We start from the raw sequence: 23,317 nt of genomic DNA, 5'->3' as shown, positions 1-23,317 counted from the left end.
TTGTAGTGACACGCCCCCTAGTGCTTCATGTCTGCCAGGCCACAGGAGTTTGATAACCTTGCTCTGCGTCCGGGAGCATCACTGAAGGAATGTGAACGCTGAATGTCATCCTCCTCCTACTAATTGTTGATTCAGCTCCGAGGGATTCTCTCTTGCATGGTGGTCAGGGTTTACTCTGAACAACCCCTCATCTTTCCTCGCGATGTTAAGCGCCGAGGATGTTTTGGAAAGTGGGGACCAGCCTTGCATCCAGCTGGAGCCCCTGAACAGCACGTACCTGCCTGGCAAGGCGACGCCGACCGATAGCAGCCGCGCCGTTTTAGCGGAAAACAGCCCGAAAGGGACCGCCAACGGATTGCAAGATATAGAGGACCGGATTCTTCGGATCACTGGATATTATGGCTACAAGCCGGGCTACTCACCTCATAGAAGTGAGTGGAAAAAACGCAAAAGCAATGGGATGATGAGGGGATGTGACATGTTCACGCATTTATTTGCAAGGAGTGACACGTTGCGCATGTATTTATTTATTTTTTTAAATAGAGAAACAAAATACAGGATAAAACAAGTAATACAAGGTGAATGATTAGTATGTAAACCAGTCTGTGAATTAGTTTTGAATTACAATTGCACAGATTAACCATGCATCCACAGTTAATTGGTTTCAAATTGACCCCATTAAGGAGCTGCTTAACATCGCTGTCTCTGTCAGCTGGAGGCTATTCATCACTGAGATTCAATGCAAGTGAGCAGAAAATAAACTCTGCTTTTTAAATCTAAAGTTAACAGCTTCAAAATGAGATGGCATCAGATGTGCCTACAAACAAGCCTTAAACTGCTGCCTATAATGAATTGTTACATACAAAATGTTAAATCTCTGCAACACTAGAGCTCCCCCAGTGATGCATGTGAGTTGCATGAGCGGTGTAAACCATATGCATGAACTATGGTAGTGTTTCAGCAGCTATTCCATTTTAGGTTGTCAATGTGTGTATGACTTGTGGGCCAATATTTAGATTTCTGCTGACTCTGAGACAATAGCAGGGATTGGATGAGAGAGCTGATTGTGCACTTTGTTCACTCTGTTCTTCAAGAAACCTGTGTCCACTTACGCAAAACTTTTGCCTGAGCCGGTGGGAGAACAATAGGAGAAACGAAGAATTTCTATAATGCTAGATGGAAAGAGTTTGGTGCTAGATATAGATTTCTGATATTGAGGTAATGTGTGCAAAGCAGAACTCTACAAGGCCTGAGGCAATGGACCAGACTGCCTCGAAACCCTGTGCTGCAAAACTGGCAGCATTTCTGAGAATTGTTTAATAAAAACACGAACCAAATGATGTTCTCCTATAGTAAATCCTTAAAAATGTAGCTCAGATGTCTTGAGATTCACAGCCTGATGCAAATTGAGCTTCTCTCACAAGAGTCACAGCTTCTCCCTCAAGCCATTACATCAGAGCTGTGTGCGAATACATGACTTCTAAAATACACAAACACACCAGATATGTAGTCTGTTGGATTTAGCAATTAAAATCTCCTGCTAAAATGTCGAGTTCAGTGACATTATTTATCACGCTGAAAAACCTGTTTAAAATCTCAAAGAGAACGGGGAAAGGGGGTCGAGTCTCGTTTAGTTGAGAATGAATGCAGCTGAGACTTCTTCAGCTGAGTCAGGAGCACCTAAACGGATTTTTTTAATGGAGCTGAGGGAAACTAAATAAACCCTTCTCTCATTAACTGCCTCATGTTTATCAAGGGTGTCAGTTGCAGTAGATTAACCATGAATGTAATCCCACATTTCTTTACAGATATATCTCTACTCTTTTTAGATCGATCCATCCGCACCAGATGGAACCAGATTAAAGAAACCTGAAAAATTTGTGAAACTCTGAACACTGAAAGGAAAACTTTGGTATTCTGCTGTTGTCTGGAAGATCTTTTGAATAAAAATACAGCGCCTTGCAAAAGTTTTCATAACTGATATTGACCATTGGCGGCTGATGGCTATTTATTTTAAAAAATCACAAAATTGAGGCCTTTCAGAAAGATCCGGACAAATTAAAATCTTCTTAAAATTGAAAATATTAGTTGCAACACAAAGTATTTTTACCCAAGCTTTTAGCTTCTATTTTTATTTAAAGATGTGGCGTTAATAACACCACAACATCCTGAACCTTCTATTACACAAATTTGACATTTTTGCTTGTTGTATGAAAATATTGTGTGTTCAGTTTATTGTTGAGGCAGTAAATATGTACAAAAAAATTAAATCAGTAATTTCTTTTTTTTTTTCAAATCAAGTAACAAAGATAAAATGTTTGTGGCCCGTGAGTGCTTCCAACTTTACAATGTTTGGCCCATGTGGAAAAAATCTTTGGATACTTCTGCATTACAAACACAAACTTCAATAAAAATCAAAGTTGTGCATGATTGTGAGACATAATTTTAAGTTTTTTTACAATTAAAAAGGTGGGATGCACCTTTTTATTCAGCTCCCATGAGTCAATACGACTATTGGCTGCAGTTGCAGCTGTAAGCCTTTCAGGACATGTCACTACCAGGTTTGCTCTAGAGATGGTGATTTTTGCCAATTCCTCCTTGCAAAATAGCTCAAACTTTGCCATACTGAAAGAAGATCATATGTAAACATCAATTTTCAACTTTTGTCACATTGTCAATTTGATTTAGGTCTGGACATTGACTGGGCCACTGTAACGCATGAATATGGTTCTAAACTAAACCATTGTAGCTCTGGCTGCATGAATTGGGTCACTGCTCTGCCGAAAGGGGGAAGCTCCACCCCAGCCTCAAGTCTTTTGCCATCTTCTAATAGTTATTTTTTTCCAAGATTGCCCTCTATTTAGCTCCATCTATCTTCCCATCAACTCCAACCAGTCTCCAGATTCCTTTTGAAGAAAAGTGCCTCCACAGCATGATGTTGCTACAACTGTGTTTCACAATTGGGGGTGTGGGTGATGTTTTTGGGTGTTCGGGGGTGTTCAGGGTTATGTGCTATACTAGTTTCCTTCCACAGATAGTGTTTTGCATTTAGGCCACATCATTCAGTTTTGGTCTTATCTGTCCAGAGCACAATTTTCCACAGTTTTGCTGTGTTCCTTGCATGGCTTGTAGCAAACTGCAAATGGGACTTCAAATGGCTTTCTTCTCGACCGATCTTCCAAAAAATGCCATATTTGTGGAATAGATGACTAAAAGATGATTCTCCCACCTGAGCTGTGGATCTCTGCAGCTCCCGGAGTGGGAATGGGTCTCTTGCTGGTATTCTGAATAATGTTGTCCTTACCCGACCTGTCAGTACAGGTGGACGGCCATGTCTTGGTGAGTTGGCAGGGAATGTCACATTAGGGTAACAGAGTAAAGGGTGCTGAATCCAAATTTATTCCACACTTTTTCTGACTTTATCGGTTAAAAACACTGGTATAAAAACCATGTATAATTATTTTTCTACTGCACTACTTTTCATTGATCAATCACATAAATATCACTAAAATATGTTGATTTTTAGGGTTATCATGTGATGATATGGTAATTTTCAGGCAATGTAAATACTTACGTAAGACACTGGATAGAAGCCAGGTGACAGTATTAAAACTGTGTTATAAATACATATATAAATAGGAAAAGTATTAAACACTAACAAAAAAATGTTGATGGCATGATTGTTCATTTTAATATAGATTTACTTGTGCATTTCTGACTATAAATGCAGTCCCTATTTGCATTTGTACTATTTCCTAACAAGACATATTTACAAATGACAGAATGTTACTTACAAAAAGAACAGGGAGTTTCTGAATTCTGCCCTTTTAGTGTTTCTGTGTTTGTATGTTGTGAACCACACTGGGTTAAAATGAAAGATGGGCTGTTACCTGGGATGTAATTTCAGATTCACCAGATGGGACTTGTAAAAACCATTTTATAAGCATAGAAGCTGCTGCATATCAGAGCAGAGGGGCAGAGAGACAACCATTGGCTATTTCTTCAATGCACAGGCTAATTCCTAAAGACAATAAAATATTTTTAGTCAACCTTAAAGAATCGCAGTCAGGCACCTTAGTTTGTTCACTCAAGAATCACATGCCTCTCAACCTGGTGAGTGTCATTTTTCCACCGGGGCTGTAAAACAAAGGAGCACCCAAACAGAACAGAAGGCTCATCCTGCCAGGCCTATGGGGTAATGATATATTTAGTAAGATCTTACTGCCAGTTTGCTGAAATTGCCACCTGCCATCTGTGTTGAATTACAAGATGCCTCAGAGGGAGATAGTGGACTACATTTAGAGATGGTCTTTAAGGGACAACCACATATACAAGGGTTTGTGGCCAGAAGTAACCTATTGTAAGAAAAAGCAACTCGTAATACGTAATATGGGTACAATATTTTGACTTGCTTGTACAGTTAAGACCGGATATTTACATACAGCGTATAAAAAGGCATACATTTTTTTCTCACTGTATGACATTAAATCAAATAAAGATTTTCCTGTTTTAGATCAGTTAGGATTGTCAAAATTATGTCCATTTGCTAAATACCAGAATAAGGAAAGACATATTTGTTTAACTTTCTTCAGATTTAGAAGTTATCATTAATTTCCTTAGTATTTGGTAGAATTCTCTTTAACTTTGGTGAAACGTTTTGAATATTTGCTGTAATTTAGGCCCATTCCTCCTTACAGATCTGGAATTACTGAGATTTTTTGGCCACCATACTCACACGCCATTTCAGCTCTGCCCACTACTGTTCCATGGGAGAAAGACTGAGGGCTTTGTGATGTCTGCTCCAGAACATTGACTTTGTTGTCCTTAAGCCACCTTGTAACTTATTTGGCAGTGTGATTAGTGTCCTAGTCATTTTTGAAGAGCTATTTGTACCATACCTTAACTTCCTAACATTGCTTCAGTATTTCCAGATAAAGTTTTGTCTAATTATTCACTCTACTTTGTTAAGTTCATCAGTCACTCATGCTGCAAAATACCTCAACAACATGATGGTCCCACCCTCATGCTTAACAGTTGGGATGATATTCTCAGGCCTGCAAGCTTCCTCCCTTTTCCTCCAAATGTATAAACTGTCATTCTGGCCACTTTAAGTGGTTTAATAGTTTAATATTTTAAGTTAGTTTAATCAGACTGCAACTGTAATCTGGTGTTTTACAGTAATGGCTTCTTCCTCGCTGAGTGTCTTTTCAGCTCATGTTGGTATAAGACTTGCATAATGACACTCTTTTGCCAGCTTCAGCCAGCATCTTCACAATGTCTTTTGATTTTGTTCTGAGGTTGAATTGCACATTTTACTCAAAAACATGTTAATCTCTGGGACACAGAACCTGTCTCCTTCTTGAGTGGTATGATGGCTGGACATTCTCATGCTGTATACACTTATACTACATAATTCCTTGAGCCGATGAATGTGGCACCTATAGCCAATCAGAAATTGTACCCGACAATGAACCAGACGTGGAGGTCCGCAATCCTTTACCTGCAGTGTTTTGCTTTTAATTACATCCACGGGTGTTCCTCCATTTCATTTAAATGTGACAGTAGTTTACAAAACCACCATATTATCTGGGCTTTCCCAAATTGTTAAAAGTTGTTGCAGTCTTAGTGTATGTAAACTTCTGAATTTGAAGAAAGTAATAAAAAATGTTTGTATTCAGTGTCTGTAAATATCTGGTTTTAACTGTATATGTAAACCTAACTCTGACCCAGAGACAATAACAGAAGTCTCCTTACAAAAGTATATTTGAAAGAAACAACAGTGCACTGAAGCTCCTTGAGACGTGAGTAATTTGCAGCATGGCCTCTATAAAGAAGTTTGTTTTGAAAATATGTCTACTGTGAGCACACACCTTGCTGTGTAAATATGAAGCAGGAAAATGACAGTTGCAGACGTTTTGGTGTTGTTCCCTGGATCATAGCAGGACAGCTGCACATCCTAAACAGAAATTACAATGCAAGGCAACCTGTTATCATTATGTAACAGCTTGTAGAGACAATGTTAAGGAAAGATCTCGAAACACTGACAAAGATATCAAGAGTGAGCTTCAACTAATAGTTGTCATTCTTTTTGCTAGTTTAAAGTTATTTTTAGCTCGTCTCCAAGCAGTTAAACCTTGCTTTTCTTTCTGAAACTTTTTTTGTGCACACAGATGTATTTCGAAGTGTCCTTGTCCCAGGACTGCTCACTTTGTGCTATTTATAACCAGCCCAACGAATGGGATATGAACTTTGCCTGAATGGCTTCAAGGGTGCTGTTAGCCTTAAAGTCTGAGTATATACGAGCAGCACACCGTGCGAGTAGTGGATGCCATTTTTTACTGCAGCAGTTACAGAATAACTGACCCGTGCTGAAGCCACATCACAATAGGTGAGATGTGTTTGTAGTGTCCTTAAGGAGATTTAGTGTTTTTAGCTGATCTGTACAAGTGTGTTCTTTAAAACACTGCTGTAAATTAAGAAAGAAAAAACAAAAACACAATCCAGAAAGCAGTGGTTCTAATTGCTTTTGCATTGCACTGAAGGCTGCTCTGGGGCAGTAGTTGTGTATGAAGAATAACACTGCCCTCTTGTGGTGGATAACTTTAATACCTCAAATAAACAGGTCCTCTATCACTCAATTTTTTCCTGGCTGCTTTGTCCTGCACACAAAGGGCCAGGGCCCTATCCCAGCAGTCAAAAGGTGACAGCCAGAGGAGAACTGGACTGGTCACTGTTCCATCACATGGCCTCAAACCCATCTGTTAAGTACTAAACAGAAAAAAGCGTATCAGTGGTGTCTGTTCTGCAACTTCTTATAGCACATAGCCTCACAGCATGGGATCATTTGGAATATTAGTAGTAACATGATGGCATGTATTGTTTAGGCTCTACGACTGCATGACACAAATTAATCCAAGTGTCATTTACAGATGGGTACAGAAATCCTGAAATGGCAAGTAATAAGTGTGTACACCCTTTGAATAACACTGTGTTAAAGCACTTTGTAATTTCATTTCAGCATTAGGCAAAATATAAATAGAACATAGTAAGAAAATGTGCCTGTGTAATTAATAAATAAGTCTATGAATTCAATGATGGAACAAATAAACTATTACAATTATACACAATAAACAGATGAGTTGATAAAGTTTCATAACAACATTTGCATTTAAAAATATTCTAAGTCTCATCCAATAAAATCCCTCATTTGTCATTATGGATTTATCTTTGGTACATTTTTGTAGATAAGGATTTATAACATGGTCCTGTTTACTAGTTTAATTTGTATAGCTTTCATCTTTTTCACTGAAAATGTGTTTGCCAAAGTTATCAATTGCACACAGCCATGAATCAATGCAATTATTTTTCTTTTTCAATTAAATGTCTTTATTTGTGATAGCATAGCTGAGTATGGCAAAAAGCTTAGGGAAATGATTGTTCTCTGAGCGAATCGTCTCATTTCATAAAAAAGCATCTATGTTACTGCTTGTATTCAATCGTTTTCAGCACTAGGTGTCCTCATCCTCCATTCCTCTTACTTTAGGTTGAGATAATAACACAGAGAATTGGAAACCCACCTGACTGCCTGGCAGAAAAATATGCAGAGGTTTTTGGTCCTGATTTTAGCTAAAATAAGCATCATGTGTCTCTGTTCTTTGCTCCTGGTCCTCGGCAGAACCTGATGAGTGTAACGGAGGACAAAGACCTTTCTACTATAAACTGAGGAGCATTTTGGTTCATCTAAATGACAAAGGAGCCTGAATGGGCTTAATGCGTCAGTGTGCACAGGAGCACCACAGTTGCTATGGAGGTAAAGAGCGAGGATGCCGGACTATATTGTGTTGGGGTTTGTAATGCATGCAGACCACTTTTTTAACTTACACCAAGGCTCCAGCTGATGAGTTTTAATCTCACATTACAGATTGCTTTCATTAAAAAGCTATTTACATACAGTGTCAGTCAGAGCTTTACATTCACTCATAATTGACATGAATGTCATACTTGTTTAAAGAGGGATTTTCCAGGGTGGAACGATTGTACAACAAAGAATTTCAATGATTTAAAAAATAAATATAAAATAAATATAAGTCACATTTCGGAGGATTTTCTCTAATCCAAACATGGCTCATGCATATGAATATGCCCCACCAATATCATAAGCTGGAATATGCTGGCAGACCAGTGTCCCTGCCCACAGTGAAGCATATTGTAAAGCGTTTTAAGGTCAGATAAGTCAAGGATTTAACTAATTGGTCACAACTGCAGGAATTCTGTTTGGAGTACTGAAAATGTGAGGCTTTCAAAGATTACTATTACAAATGTCAAGCATGGTGGTGGTAGCATCATGCTGGGGGTCTGTTTTGCTGCCAGTGACACTCATGCATCACACAAATTGGACAAAATAATGAAGACAGACGATCTTGAAATACCTTCGTCTTAAGCTGAGTCCATAGCTTGATTGTTGAAATCTAAATCTGCATAAATCTAAACTGGCTTTGGAAAGGATGAAGCAAGCTAACATTAAGCTTTGGGAATGGCCCCCATCTCAGTCCTAGTGAAAATTTACAGACTATGCTTAAAAGCTGGGTCAGTGGCAGGTACTAACTAATCCAATGAAGTCCACCATTTCTAATAGGAAGAGTGGACAAATATCCAGCCTGAAATAAACCAGAAGCTTTTTTATGGCTACAAAACTGTGAGATTCCTCTTCACTAAGGGAAATTTAACCAAATGTTATTGGAGGTGTATGTATATATTGAGCCTGTTTGGATGAGAGAAAATGCACAATAAATTAACTTGTGTACTAAATTTTTATTTTTAAAATTCATTGACGATTTACCTTGGATAATAATACCAGCCACTAAAAAAGAACAGTTCAATTACTGTAATTACCTCAGAAACAAATGATGCTTAGGCAGAGCCTATCAGATAGAGTTGGGCCTGTAATGTAACCTTATGGTTGTCGGAAGGGCAGCATAGAAAAGTAAAATAGAGAGAGATACTGTAAGCAATCATCTCCAAATGCTGGATCCCTGATGTACTATTTGAAATTGACCCTTGGCCTCCTGTGGTGTCTTTACTCCAGATATTTCTCTTAATCCGATAGTGATTAGCATCCAGGCCTCTGCTGACTGGCTTGTTTCTCTGCATCCTGACTGTCTGCTTGCTGGCCTATGGAAATCGTTACCATATTTCAAATGAAAAAGCATTTCCAGAAAAGCTTTTTCATTTTAAGAATGTGGCTGCATTATTTGACCCATAAATATAATTAGTAATCAATCATCCTATTTGCATTTTCTTCTTCATGACTGCACATTTTATGCCATAATCAAAAAGAAAACAAAGCAGACATTGCTTTTTCGTTTTCATGGTCTGCCCGCAAAGTCCTGCCCAGAACTCGAAAACGAAAAAGTATTCCGAGCTGCGGGCGCAGCAGAGTGACGTCAGCAGCCGCTCTTCCTCAGCTCCCTGCTGACCGAGCTACCCATCTTGTTCAGTAGGGGGCGCTGTGCACGTCTGCATTGCATTACATTGCAAACGTGCCGAGAAATTGATTGAATTGCAGCAGGGCCGAGCTCAATTTGTGGCAGTGGCAGGAAGAACTGGCAGTTCCAGTGGCAGGCTGTGGCATCCTTGTAGCAGCCTTATGGCCTGGGACATCCAGCGTGTTTTTAAGCATTTATTTATAATTTTCTGTGAGGGACAATTCAGAATAGCCGCTCGTGCTCTATAATAAACCGGCTGTTTGTGCAATAAATCTTCATCATCCTTTCAACACGTCACACATACACATAGTGCTATTTATTTTCCATGTCAAGGAAATACAATCACCTTATGTTATGGGTCTAAAGCTGTTTATTAAATAATAATCAATAATGAAATCATTATTTAAAGGTAACAGGCTATAACAACAATGGCATCCCGTTTGCCGATAATCAGCATCAGCTTCCACAAAAACAGCGGCAACCGCATTGGCAAGTTTTACGGCCGGTGTGGCACCTTCTGGCATCCTCGCGGAATCCCGTGCCACGGTGCGGCAAGCTGTGGCAGTTCCGGTGGCAGGCTGTGGCGGAACTACCAGTTCTTCCTGCCACTGCCACAAATTGAGCTCGGCCCAGCTGCAATTCAATCAATTTCTCGGCACGTTTGCAATGTAATGCAATGCAGACGTGCACAGCGCCCCCTACTGAACAAGATGGGTAGCTCGGTCAGCAGGGAGCTGAGGAAGAGCAGCTGCTGACGTCACTCTGCTGCGCCCGCCGCTCGGAATGCTTTTTCGTTTTCGAGTTCTGGGCAGTACTTTGCGGGCAGACCACGAAAACGAAAAAGCAATGTCTGCTTTGTTTTCTTTTTGATTATGGCATAAAATGTGCAGTCATGAAGAAGAAAATGCAAATAGGATGATTGATTACTAATTTTATTTATGGGTCAAACAATGCAGCCACATTCTTAAAATGAAAAAGCTTTTCTGGAAATGCTTTTTCATTTTCAAATTTTACATTTCAAATTGAATTTTGGTATCTATTTGCTGGGGTACATTTTGAAAAATAAATCTCAAATGTCTTTTTCTTTTTCATTTTAATTAAGTGAAAGAATGAGCAGTCTTGAAGAAGAAAATTAAATTGCAAATAGGATTATTGATTACTAATTTCATGTATGAGTCAAACAATGCAGCCACATTCTTAAAATGAAAAAGCATTTCTGAAAATGCTTTTTCATTTGAAATATGGTAACGATTTGCTTCCATAGCTGGCCGCATTCATCAGCAGAGCTATTTTTATGTTTAACCCTCTGCTGGATCGATAGCTCCAGTTAATCCTCTACTCTGTTCTCACAACAGTTAAATTTTATTGATTTTGTATCAGCTGATCACAGGAATAGATTTTACATACAGTGCATTGCAAAAGTATTTATAGTATCAATACATTTTGGAATTTTGTCACAGTAAAACCACAAACTAAAGTATTTTATTAAGATATGTAAAAACACAAAGTAGTGCATGATTCTAGGGTGGAAGATACAAGGTTACGCTTTATTTTTAACAAATCAAAATTTGTAAAAGGCAACTAATTGTCTTCCGAAGTCATCTTTGTAGTAAATATAGTCCAATGTTGTATAATATTATAAATACAACTGTTATAGAGACGTTCAAAGCAGGGACAGGTTATTAAAAATATCCCAAGACCTTAACACAGAACTTCTCACAGAGCTCTGTTTTACCCTTCATCTGAAAATGGAAAGAGCAAGGCCCAACTATAAACCTACCTAGATATGGCAATTCAGCTAAACTTACAGGCCAGACAAGAAGAGAATAATTCAGAGAAGCTGCCAATAGGTTCATGGTAACTCTGGAGGAGCTACAGAGATCCAAAGCTAAGGTGGGAGAATCTGTCAACAGGATAACTATTAGTTGTGCACTCTACAAATGTGGCCTAAATGGAAGAGAAGCAGGACGAAAATCATTGTTAAAAGAAAACTATGCAAAGTCTCACTTGCAGTTTGCCACAAGCCATTCACTGGAAACAGCATACATGTAGAAGTTGCCCCTCTGGTCAAATGACACCCAAATTGTTCTATCTGCAAAATACTGTGAATCCTGGTGGTGGCACCTTCATGCTTTGGGAATGCTTCTCTTCACTCAGGGCAGTGACCTGGTCACAGCTAATTGGAAGACAGATGGAGCTAAATGCAGTCCAAATTTAGAAGGGAAACCTGTTTGAATGGCTGGGGTTCACCTCCCTGCAGACCCAAACTTACAGCCAAAGCTAGAATGGAGTGGTTTAGATCAAAGCATAGTCATTTGTCAGAATGGCCCAGTCAAAGTCCAGACTTAAATCCAACAATGAGTCTGTGGCAATACTTGATAATGAATGAAAAATGGGTAAAGCTTTCGGTCCATTAATGTAGAAGGGTGGTGAAGACATACCCCAAAAGACTAGCAACTGTAATTGCAGCAATTGTGGTTCTTAAAAGTATTCACTTAGGAGGTTTGAATACAAATTCATGCCACACTTTTATAGACTTTTCTTTGTGAATATTGTTTACTGTATTGTATATTTCTTCCCACTTCATTATGACAAAACATCTAATTTAATACATTAAAGTTTGGAGTTGTAACATAAGATGTGGAAAAACTCAAGGGGTATAAATACTTGTACAAGCCGCTGAATTACAGTACTAAAAATTGACACCATTGAATATTTTTTCCCCTGCATTCAAACACAGAAATGACAATAATATTTCTGTCATGTGATTCACTTTTGGTTTGATTTGGTTTGCAACAAACCACCGAACAGCAGAAGCTGTTGCACTGATCTGTGATGCTCTTTGTAGTTTAATTGATGAACACCCCTTGTTTGTAATACCTATTTTTTTACTTACATTTTATTAGAGATTTAAGGTCAAAGTACCAGTTTTCATTCATGGCATGCTACATAAATGTTTGCTTACCTGCTGCTCAGCTCCATATGTCTGGCACACTTGGCAGTGACATGTTATTAAAATTGAGGCTGAGCCAATACTTCAGTCCATTAAATCTTGAAGCAGATAAACCGCATATAAAGATTGAATGACCAGAGGGCTTTCCTTGAGATGGAAACTTGTGTTTACAATCCCGAGTTGACTCTTAAGATCATATAGCTTCTGATGGGAGGGTTTCCCTTGTGCAAAAATGATGGAATAGATATTGAATTCCTTTGCAGTAGCATCAGCTTCACAAGGATTCTCTGTTAACTGGAAACATTCACTCAGACCTTTCTGCAAATGGATGTAAAGAAACGCCTGTCAAAAGTGTTTAATATGATGCAAGAATGAAATCCAAGCGACTACCTTGATAGAGACATATTCAATAAATTAGAATATGCATTGCTATGATACTCATTTGTCAGATTAAAAGTACCTTTTGAAAATAACAACCTTTAAGCAGGTATTCAGCATACTTTTCATTCAGCCCACATTTCTGTATTAAAAATGTAAGCTGAAAGTCATCATAATGAACCGAAATAATACTTGACTTAGTGAATTGAGTTTCTGAAATATATACATTTTTCAATAATATTTTAATTTACTGAACATGACTGTACATGGTAAATAAGGTCCGTCTGTACCGTCAGTATTATTGTGTGTGAAACCTCTAACTGTAAAGTCTACCTTTCTCCTCACTGTGGTTCAGTTATTTACTAGAGTTGATCACTTGTATCGGCACCCCTGGTAAAGATGTATAAAAAATCCATAAATTAATTAATTTTTTATAGTTGCAGTGAACATGTTAGTAAACTTGAATATTTAAATTTGGAATCTAAATTCCTGGTTAGGCTTCCCCAGGAATACTAATTAATATATTTGGTGCTATAAATGTGTAGAAACGCAGCACATTTAGTATTATTCGTCCTCTCAGCATGAAGGGTGTTTTTATTAAAATCACAATCTCTTTTTTTATCTTGTTGCTCAGCTGATTAGTGTGGTAGAGGCAACTAGAATATGCTCTACAAATACATCTGACTCTCAAGGAGTTGTCAAGAGCAGGAGATGAGTCAAGAAAGAGGGGGGAGACAAAGGACAAGAGTGTAGAAGAAGCCACGGTAGCCTGGTCAGGTGGAAAGATAGGGTGGGTGGAGGAGGACGGAGCGGAGGAAAGGATGGGGCCACAGCTAGCACAGCATAATAAGCCAGGGCTGCTTGGTTACCTTCCAAACAAAGCTGCTGATTTGTTGAAGCCAAAACAAGAGGAGGGGAAACAAGAAACAGATAGGAAAGAGGGGGAGGACAGAAAGAGATGAGGTGAGTGATTGTGCCTTGCCACACTGACTTGAAGTGCATTCTCCCTTGGAGACAGTAGCAATGGTGGAGCTTTGCATACCAGTGCAACTGTAGAGTCTCCACTTCACTGCACTCCCACTGAGCTGTGTAACTACCCGGAGAGAAGGACAGCATCAGGAACCGTGAGGGAGCTGGGCTGGACAGTTCCAGAAAGTCTGGACCAAAGACGAAGAGCTGGTCTGCTGACAGGAAGGGGGCTTTTTAAGAGGAGACGAAGTGTGGAGTCAGCATTCTGAGGATGCACCGAGGTAGCAGAGGGAGCTGCTGAGTGTTCGGCTTCTGTACCCGCATTCACACACCCACACACACCTTCCACGGGAGGACTGTGTGTGGTGTCCCCAGTAGAGGATGAAGAAGCACTCGGCCCGAGTGGCTCCTCTCAGCTCATACAGCACTCAGGTCCTGACCTGCCCCAACTCTGAAGGTAAACTGAACAAACTACAGAGGCCTTGAACACCATTTAGATGTGGCATGACATGGGTTACTGGCAGAAGTAGCTCAGAAAGGTTCTTTGGCACTATAAAACTGCTTTTGTGTTTTAAAAATAAATAGATGAACCACAGACAACAGCTTAAGTCTGTAAATCTAAAATCCTCAACTTTCAGAGGTTATCCTTGTGGCAGAGTTTCATATGAAAGTAAAATGTCCTGATGCATGAAACTAGCATGATACTGTGTGTTGAAGTGGGGGGTGTTCAGCATTTTAAGGCCCAAACGTCACCCATTTTTACATCTTTTCATCATGCTCCATTATCCTCCTCACTTCCAATTAAAAAAACTCTTCTTTTTATCTAAAGACAGCCTCACAGACACGCTCCACCTTCACCTTTTATATCAGAGATTACATAATGTTACATCTAATCAACTTTTCACCCGTTTTATCATATTCATGGCACAGCTTGCAGCCTACTTAGGATAAAGACTTGGTACGTACGTCCCAGAGTCAGGCTCACTAGCGTTGTCGACATTATAGGGAGCTTCTTATTGGATTCAGCAGGGCTCCATCAATCAGTGCTGCTGGCATGCAGCGTTAGTGGTGGGAATAAGACGCAGGATGGATTGAAATGCGAGGTTCCAGCAACACACTGCATCACACAGATTTGATAAGCTGGAGCTGAAAGTGAATGATCCTCTGCTGCAATGATTTCTAGGATAAAATGTTGACACTTTGCTTAGGAACTAACACTGAATGTAGGAAAGAAAACATATTTGCATGTATTTGGAAACACTGTCTATTAATATTACAAAATGCTCATGTTTTCAGGATTTTCCTTTAAATTATTTCTCTGTAATTTAGTTTAATTTTACAGTGCATGTTCTTTGTTACCATTCAAAACTTATCAAGAACTTGTTTTAGTTCATTGTAGGTGCTTTTCTGATGCATGCACATCTTTTTATAAAAGAAAAGAAAAGCTGGTATCCATCAGTAAGCTCCGTTCATTTGGTGGATGGAAAAATAACCTCATATGAATAAAAAGATTAAATCTCCCTCAGTCTTGCAGAAATGTCAGTTCTCAGTTTTCCTACCTAGCACACAGCAGGCTCATTATGGTTGATTAAGAACTTTTGCTGTGAGTGAATGTGATTAGACTAAATCCCCAGATGATCTTGCAGAAATAAACCATGTTGGTGGTGAATTTTCTGCTCTCACATTTAGTGTGGATCCATTCCTGTTACAGAAAAACTGTAAAGTGAAATAGTTTTCCTACCAAAAAATCTGTAGGAAATCAAATCTAGGGCAGCTAACTACATTCAGAAAAGGGCACCTGTGTGTAATTGTACCGTAGTATACAGCTGTTCTATGAAGGCCTCAGAGATTTGTTGGAGAACATTATTGGACAAAAAGAATCATTAAGACCAAGGAACACAGCAGACAAGTCATGAAGGAAGTTGTGGAAAAGTTAAAGCAGGGTTAGATTATAAAACAATGTCCCGAGTTTTACACATCTCACAGAGCTCTGTTCAATCCATCATCTGAACATGGAAATCATTCGACACAACTGCAAAAATACCAAGATATCCATTAAACTGACAGTTTAGACAGAGGGCGAATAATCTCTGGATCTCCAGAGAACCACATCTCAAGTGAGAGAGTCTGTGGACAGGACAACTTTAGGTGTGCAGTCCAGTTTCTGATGGACACAAACTACCTGACTGCAATTTACGGTGCTAAACCGATGCAGCTTTGCACATATTATGGTTTTGACAACTAGTTGCACATGTGTTATATTTTATATCTGTGTTTTAGTTTACATATTACAGCACTAGTTTTCATAATTATATTGTTTTATGTCATTTCTTGAATTTCCCATGAGGGATCAATAGTTTCCACCGCCTTAATGGAACAATGGCAAGAAGAAGAAAGCCATAAGAAGTCTGGTTTGCAGTTTACTACAAGCCATGTAGGAAACACAGCAAACAAGTGAAATAAGGTGCTCTATTAGAGATGAGACCAAAATTAAACCTTCATGCAAAATATCATGTGTGGAGAAAAACTGCACATCACCCTGAACAAATTGTTCCCACCATGAAACATAGTGGTGGTAGCATCATGCTGTGGGGATGCTGTTTTTTCAGGGAAACTGGTCAGAGTTGGTGGGAGGATGGCTGGAGCTAAACACAGGACAAACCTTGAAGAAAACCTGTTAGAGGACTACACAAGACTTGAGACACCGCGCATGACACAACCCTAATCATTCAGACAGATCTACAATGCAATGTTTTCAATCAAAGCATATTCAGCTGTTAGAATGGTCCAGTCAAGGTTCATACCTTAATCCAATTAGGAAACTGTGGCAAGACTTGACAATTGATGTTGATAGAGACTTTCTCTCCAATCTGAGCTGGAGCTAAAAACTAGGTCATTCATTCCATAGATGTATGAAGCTGGAAGTGAGACACCCCAAAATACTAGCAGTGAAAGGTGGTCCTATACAGCATTGACTCTTGGAGCTAAATACAAATGCACACCACATTTTATGTAGAGATTTTTATCTGTAAAGCCGCTTTGTGTTGGACCATCACATAAAATACATTGAAGTTCATGTTTGGAACAAAAAACAATGTGAAAAGATTTAAAGGGATATGGAAACTGGATGTGGATCCCAAGCTTCATTCAGTAGCCTTTTAACTGCATCACAGTCACTTGCATTGAGGTTTGATGTTTTGAGGTTAATAACATCTGAGTCTTTCATTCATCACAGCAGACAAAAACGGGACTCAATCTTTGACTTAAAAATCAGGTATGAGCAGTTACAACCATCTCTTCAATAATCATCAGTATGTTCTAGTGAAAACCTAAGGGATTTCTTAAGGCTATCAACCTAACCAGAGATTTTAAAATAATTTGCCATTTTTTGTTTTTGTTTTTCTTAAACAATGAAACTACATTTAGTACTTTGTACAACTGTTGCGTTCTATTGTTAAACGTTGACAATCTGTACAAGGACTTAAATTGGATTGTAAAACTTGGGTACAAAGCACTCTGATGACACACACCACTGAGACTGCTTGTAGCTTAGTTACTTGTATTGCGGCTGTGGTCTCATTGCAGATAACAAACTTTATCCAAAGCAATAATGATGAAGCATGAGAGGCTGTGGCATCTTTAATCAAGGTGGACACAGCAGAGCTTCATGGGCTGAGTTCACAAAAAGCAAACAGCACCCAGAACATGTCATCTTTTATTCCTGCTCTGGTGTAAATTGATCACACAGCTGAGAGGTAAAAAAAAAAAAAAGAAAGCATTTTACGTAAATGCACACACACACACACACACCACTTCAAGGGTTACAGCAGAGTTAAGGTCCAGGAGCAATTTATTTGTGCAGTCCATTAGGGCTGAAGGCCAAATCTGCATCACTGATGGAAGATTAAAGTATTATCTGAATACTTTAATAAGTCCACCACTCTGTCTTTAAGTATAAACACAGCTGGTCTGCGCCAGCTTGACCACCAAGGTTGGCATGACTTTTTTGTGGAATGTCAGGTGGTTAGATTTACACTTGCTTAATAGGTGACTGTGCACACCTGACCATAGTGGCCAGGAAATGCATGCTGCATCATGAAGTGACAAAGCTATATTTATGACATAAACAGCCACCATGCAAACCCAATCCATTTTAAACAAATTGTTTTGTCAGGCGTTAGTGCCTCTCCAGTGAAAAATGCAGACTGAGATAATGATCAGTGAGGGCAACTGGTCATTGCTGTTTATTAAGAGCTGTCTTCTCTCCTTTTGTTCTCCCCAGGAGAGGATGGTTCAGACTCTCGTCCAGAGACCCCAGGCAGCGGGACCAGCATAGAGAGTTGGTCCTACAACACCTGTGCCAGCACAGCCCTGAAGGTGCTGGGCGGTCTTCTGTTGGTGCTGTGCGTGTCCTCCTCCTGGGTGGGTACCACTCAGGTGGTAAAGCTGACCTTCCAGTCTTTTTCCTGTCCCTTCTTCATCTCCTGGTTCAGCAGCAACTGGAACATCCTCTTCTTTCCCATCTACTACTCTGGACATGTTTTTACCACAGGCGAGAAGCAGACTCCCATTCAGAAATTTAGGTAAACACCCTTTTAGCAACATATTTGCCCAATATTTCTGAAACGTTTTTAGATCAAGATTTACCAATGAATATGTGTTTTTGTCAACTAATAGGGTTTACAAAAGGTTGAAATCTACTACAAAATTTCACACCAAAAAAAGACTTTACTCCAGATCTACCTGAAATCATATTGTTGTTAAACAGAGACAGAATGGACAGTCCTACCTTCTGCCCTAATATAAAATTATGTGGTGTTCACAGAAATATGCCTGTTGATGTTTAAATGTGGCCTGATGGGTGTTGGAGTTGATACATTGACCAAGCCTGACTTTTAACATCCTTGTTAAGGGCTAGATTTGCATGGGACTCATGGGCAAAAAAGGAAGCATTTAAACATCCTTTTCAGCACCAAGCTTAGATATATGTCGATTGATGTCTTGTGTGTGGAGCTTAGATTTTTGCTTCCACTGCTGGAGCAATAGCAGTGTTAAAGATTGTTACCAGACAATCACATATTTCTTGAAAGGTTTGTTTTGCAAGTAACTGAACACAACATGATTGTGATGCATCAGCATCCTGAAATCACTGAGTCTCCACTGGAGCAGAATATAATTAAAACCACCAAGCTGTGGGGAGAAATGGCAAAACAAGCTGACTAAACTCTACTCCAATGCAACGTTTCTCTTCTACAGGGAGTGCAGTAAACTCTTTGGAGAGGATGGAATGAGTCTCAAGCTTTTTGTAAAAAGGACAGCGCCCTTCTCCATCCTGTGGACACTGACTAACTACCTGTACCTCTTAGCCTTGAAGAAACTGACCGCCACCGATGTCTCTGCCCTCTACTGCTGCCACAAAGCCTTTGTCTTTCTCCTCTCATGGATCATCCTCAAGGACCGGTTCATGGGTGTTCGGGTCTGTGTGAAATATAGAGACAGTTTATGCACCTGCATGTGTTTGGCTCTGATGGCTCTTATTCTCTGTCAACAGATTGTTGCAGCCATAATGGCCATCACAGGTATTGTCATGATGGCTTATGCAGATGGTTTTCATGGTGATTCCTTTGTGGGTGTGGCACTGGCTGTGGGCTCCGCCTCGACTTCAGCTCTCTATAAGGTCAGGCTGATGGTTTCATAACAATTGTAACAATAGTTACTTCTTAGTCTGCTTTGGGTGTCTTATTATTTCCTCACCTTCCAGGTTCTTTTTAAGATGTTCCTGGGCAGCGCCAACCTTGGAGAAGTTGCTCATTTTCTTTCAACAATGGGCTTCTTCAACCTTATTTTCATCTCTTGTGTTCCCCTCATACTCTACTTCACCAGGGTGGAGCACCTGGGCTCCTTGTCCTCACTACCCTGGGGTTACCTGTTTGGACTGGCAGGACTGTGGCTCGGTGAGAAAACCATAGAAAACAGATATGAAAACATGTCTTTACCACATTCTTAAATGTAATTGTACAGTGCCTATGGGACAGTACTTATACCAACATTTTATCACCACACAACCACAAACTTTAATATATTTTATTGGGATTTTATGTTATACACTAACAGTAAGTAGCACAATATTCTGGAATTAAAGGACAATGATACAGAGCAGAAATCTTTGAAAATTCTTTGCAAAATAGCTCAAGGACTATCAGACTGGTTGAAAATTGGCTGATTGCATTAATATTCTTGTCTCATAACATTTTCAGTTGGATTTAGGTCTGTACTTTGACTAGGCCCTTCTAAAGCATGAATATACTTTGATCTAAACCCAGGATTCTTAAACTGTGGCACAAGTCCACTGGTGGTTGAAATAAGGAGATGAATGTGAATGACATCATGTCTAACTTAGAAATGGTCTAGTTTCAAATTTGAGAATCTGTGGGATTTGGCAGGGTCTGTTCAGTTGGCAACACAAGATTATAGCAATGTTCACTAAAGTAGGTCACATAGTCCTATGTATATGAAACATTCACAAATGGCCACAGATTCAAATGTTGTTTAAAGAGTTTTTGACTTGAGCTACCAGCAGATTTTAAATGTGTGGCAGCCATATTAGATTTTGAGATCAGTATTGGTGAGACAAATCCAACTTCTGTGTTTTGCATCCTCTACAAAGCTTTCCTTTTGGGTTGTCCTGCATTTATCTCCATCAATCTTCCCATTAACCCTGACCAACTTTTATATTCTTGCTGAAGAAAATCATCACCACAGCATGCTGTTGCCATCACAATGTTTCATGGTATGGAGCAAAGCGTTCCAGCTGAGGAGTGTTAGTTGTTCGTTTGATTGAGTGTTTTGTATGCTAGGTTCTGGTCTCATCTGTCCAATGCACCTTTTTCCACAGGTTTGCTGTATATCCTACAGGGCTTTTGGTCAACTTAAATCAGTAGTTCTTCTTAGGATCTTTTTTCAACAATGGATTGATTCTTGCCATGTTTACATAAAGGCCAGATTTGTAGAGCACGACTGACAGTTTCCTATTGATAGATTCTCCATCTGGAGCTGTTAGGAGTTAGTATCACTGTAGCTCCCCTAGAGTTACCATGTGGCTCTTGACTGGTTCTCTGAATAATGCTCTCCTTGCCTAGCCTGTTTGTGCATGCGGACGCCCATTTCTTGTTAAGTTTCCAGTTGTACAATACTCGAACAATTTCCAGATGATGTTTTGAACAGTGTTCTGCCAGATATTTGGGATATTGTTTTATTATCTAACCCCACTTTAAACTTCTGCATAACTTTAACGTTGCCCTGTCTGCTATGCTCCTTGGTCTTCATGATGCATTGTTCACAAATGTTCCTTAACTAACCTCTGAGGCCTTCACAGAACACCTTCTGAAGGCAATGGGCTTCAGTGGATTTTATCAAGGGGTGTCAGAGAAAAGGAAGCTGAATACAAATGCACAATACTCTTTTCAGAATTCAATTTATAATACATTTTGAAGGACCATGACTGATTTTCCTTCTACTTTGAGGTTATGTGCTACTTTGTGTTGATCTATCACATAAAGTTGGAACACAATACATTGAAGTTGGTGGTTTTAATGTTAAAATGTGAAGTTTTTCAAGGCACTGTATGCTGTGCCAAGAGTTTGAGCATTTAAAGGAAATGCTAGTAGTGAATAAAGGCAGTACCCAATTGGAACACACCAGCATTCCCAGTTTACACAGATTGTTTCATTTTGTTTTAGCTCAACAGATTTGTTCTACTTAACGTTGTCCATGTGTTTTCTAGTCTTTAATATTCTGGTCCATGTGGGAGTGGTGCTGACTTACCCCATCCTCATCTCCATCGGAACACTGCTCAGTGTGCCAGGTAATGCAGGTAAGTGTTTCTTTTATTTTCTCTAACATTACCTCCAATGTTCTGATTCGATCCCCTTGGTTACACTGTTAGTGAACACAGTCATTAAAAAAGACTGAGCGGCCACATATACTGGAGTACTTGTGTTGTGAGGTCAGCACTTAGGCCCACAAGTGCAAACAGATTACACAGCAAGTCTGCCTCTCCGATCCTGGAAATCCAATCATTGGTGCGCCACAACAGACCCTGCAACTATCATCTCACTGAGGGAGGATCAGGTTGCCAAGGCGACACTAAATGCTGCAGTCCACTTCTTTTCTTTAACCACAATGGGCTGGATGAAGGTCAGTCGGTTACGGCAACCTGTCCCGGGGCTCCTGATCGCAAAGATGGAGAGGATAAAGTGGATCACTTGTACTGATTATAAGCCGCATTTGTTACACTCATCCCCCGCAGCCACAGTGTCCTGTGGTTTATCTTACTCAGTGTAATTAATCTTAATTTAATTTTGTTTCTCTGACACCCTCTATGCCCTCTTCCCTGCCCTCTCTGCTTCTTGTCTCCCTCTTTTGTCCATGTCCAGCTGTAGATGTTTTGAAACACGAGGTGATCTTCAGCGTGGTGCGTCTGGCAGCCACCTGCATCATCTGCCTGGGGTTTCTGCTCCTTCTACTGCCGGAGGAGTGGGACTCAGTCATCCTTCGATTCCTCGCCAACATTGCTGACAAGAAGTCAGAGGAACATGGAGAGGAACTGACAGAGTCCAGTGGCCAGACTCGAAGTCGGAGTCAAGCAAACGGCACCATCTCCATTCCCTTGGCATGACACGGCTGGATACACATGTTAACAACAGTTAACAAATCCTTTCTGTTTCATCTCTGTGGCTCTGATAGGAGGCTAAGTCCATGTGGACGTCTAATTCGGGAGGACAGGACTGACTAAATTGAAATGTAATCTTTGCAAATGTAACCCTGTCACTTCACAAGGGAGGAGGAGAACACCAATGGATCATGAAAACCAGAAAAAGGCTGAAAGTGGTATTTACTGTCTGGAAATAGTTGCAAGGCTCCATCTTATGTCCTGCACGCACCAAAAGCAAGAGCTGACTGGCTTCTCCTGACATGCTCTGCAGAATGTATTCTGTGAATATAAATTTTGGCAGGGCCAGTTTGGCTCAAAATATTTATTTTAATTTAAATCTGTTCCAACCAGAGTATTGATTTTAAGTTTGAGCAGTTTCACTGACAAGAATGGCAATTATATTATGCGTAATGCAGAAGCGCTTCTGGTTTTATAATAAAACACTTTACCAATTGAAGAGAGTGCTGAAGTTACATGGTGTTGTTATATTTTGTTGTTACATTCCAAGTCTTAAGTTGGATTCAGACTAAATAAATCATCAAATTGATGAAGATTTTGTAGGTTCTAGCAATGCTGGCAATAATTCCTGTTTCACCACACAGAAAATGTGTTTTAAATGGCAGAGTTAAAAAAAACTGCAGCAAAAATAGCGTCAACTGAAATAAACAGTAACTAATGTAGCTAAAAGCATCAGATGGAACGCTACATAGAGGATACACTCAAATACCTCAAAAGTTTACTTAGGTTTTTATGTGTAGTACAATGTCCTTTATGCGTCCTCTACATGTTGGTAAAACACGAAAGTCTACACAGTAGATC

At 39.6% G+C, this 23,317-nt stretch overlaps 1 protein-coding gene across 4 annotated transcripts; it reads left to right on the top strand.

Moving 5' to 3' along the window:
• Positions 1-43: 43 nt before the first annotated feature.
• On the top strand, positions 44-22,955 carry slc35f4 (solute carrier family 35 member F4). 4 transcript variants are annotated; one of them, XM_047393133.1, is made up of 7 exons: positions 44-431; positions 18,068-18,368; positions 19,042-19,261; positions 19,337-19,462; positions 19,547-19,739; positions 21,569-21,658; positions 22,221-22,955. In XM_047393133.1, exons 1-7 carry the CDS (start codon positions 203-205, stop codon positions 22,460-22,462), a joined length of 1,401 nt encoding a protein of 466 aa, XP_047249089.1. In that variant the 5' UTR covers positions 44-202; the 3' UTR covers positions 22,463-22,955. The 4 variants fall into 4 exon arrangements, with proteins under 4 accessions (XP_047249089.1, XP_047249088.1, XP_047249091.1 ...); XM_047393132.1 differs by having other exon boundaries at positions 19,042-19,462; XM_047393135.1 differs by lacking the exon at positions 44-431 and adding an exon at positions 7,578-7,810 and having other exon boundaries at positions 19,042-19,462.
• Positions 22,956-23,317: the final 362 nt, after the last annotated feature.

This window comes from Girardinichthys multiradiatus, chromosome 19 (genome assembly GCF_021462225.1).
Source record: "Girardinichthys multiradiatus isolate DD_20200921_A chromosome 19, DD_fGirMul_XY1, whole genome shotgun sequence".
Taxonomy (NCBI): domain Eukaryota; kingdom Metazoa; phylum Chordata; class Actinopteri; order Cyprinodontiformes; family Goodeidae; genus Girardinichthys; species Girardinichthys multiradiatus.
Note: the sequence above shows the minus strand (reverse complement) of the source record. Positions and strands in the feature narration are given on the sequence as shown.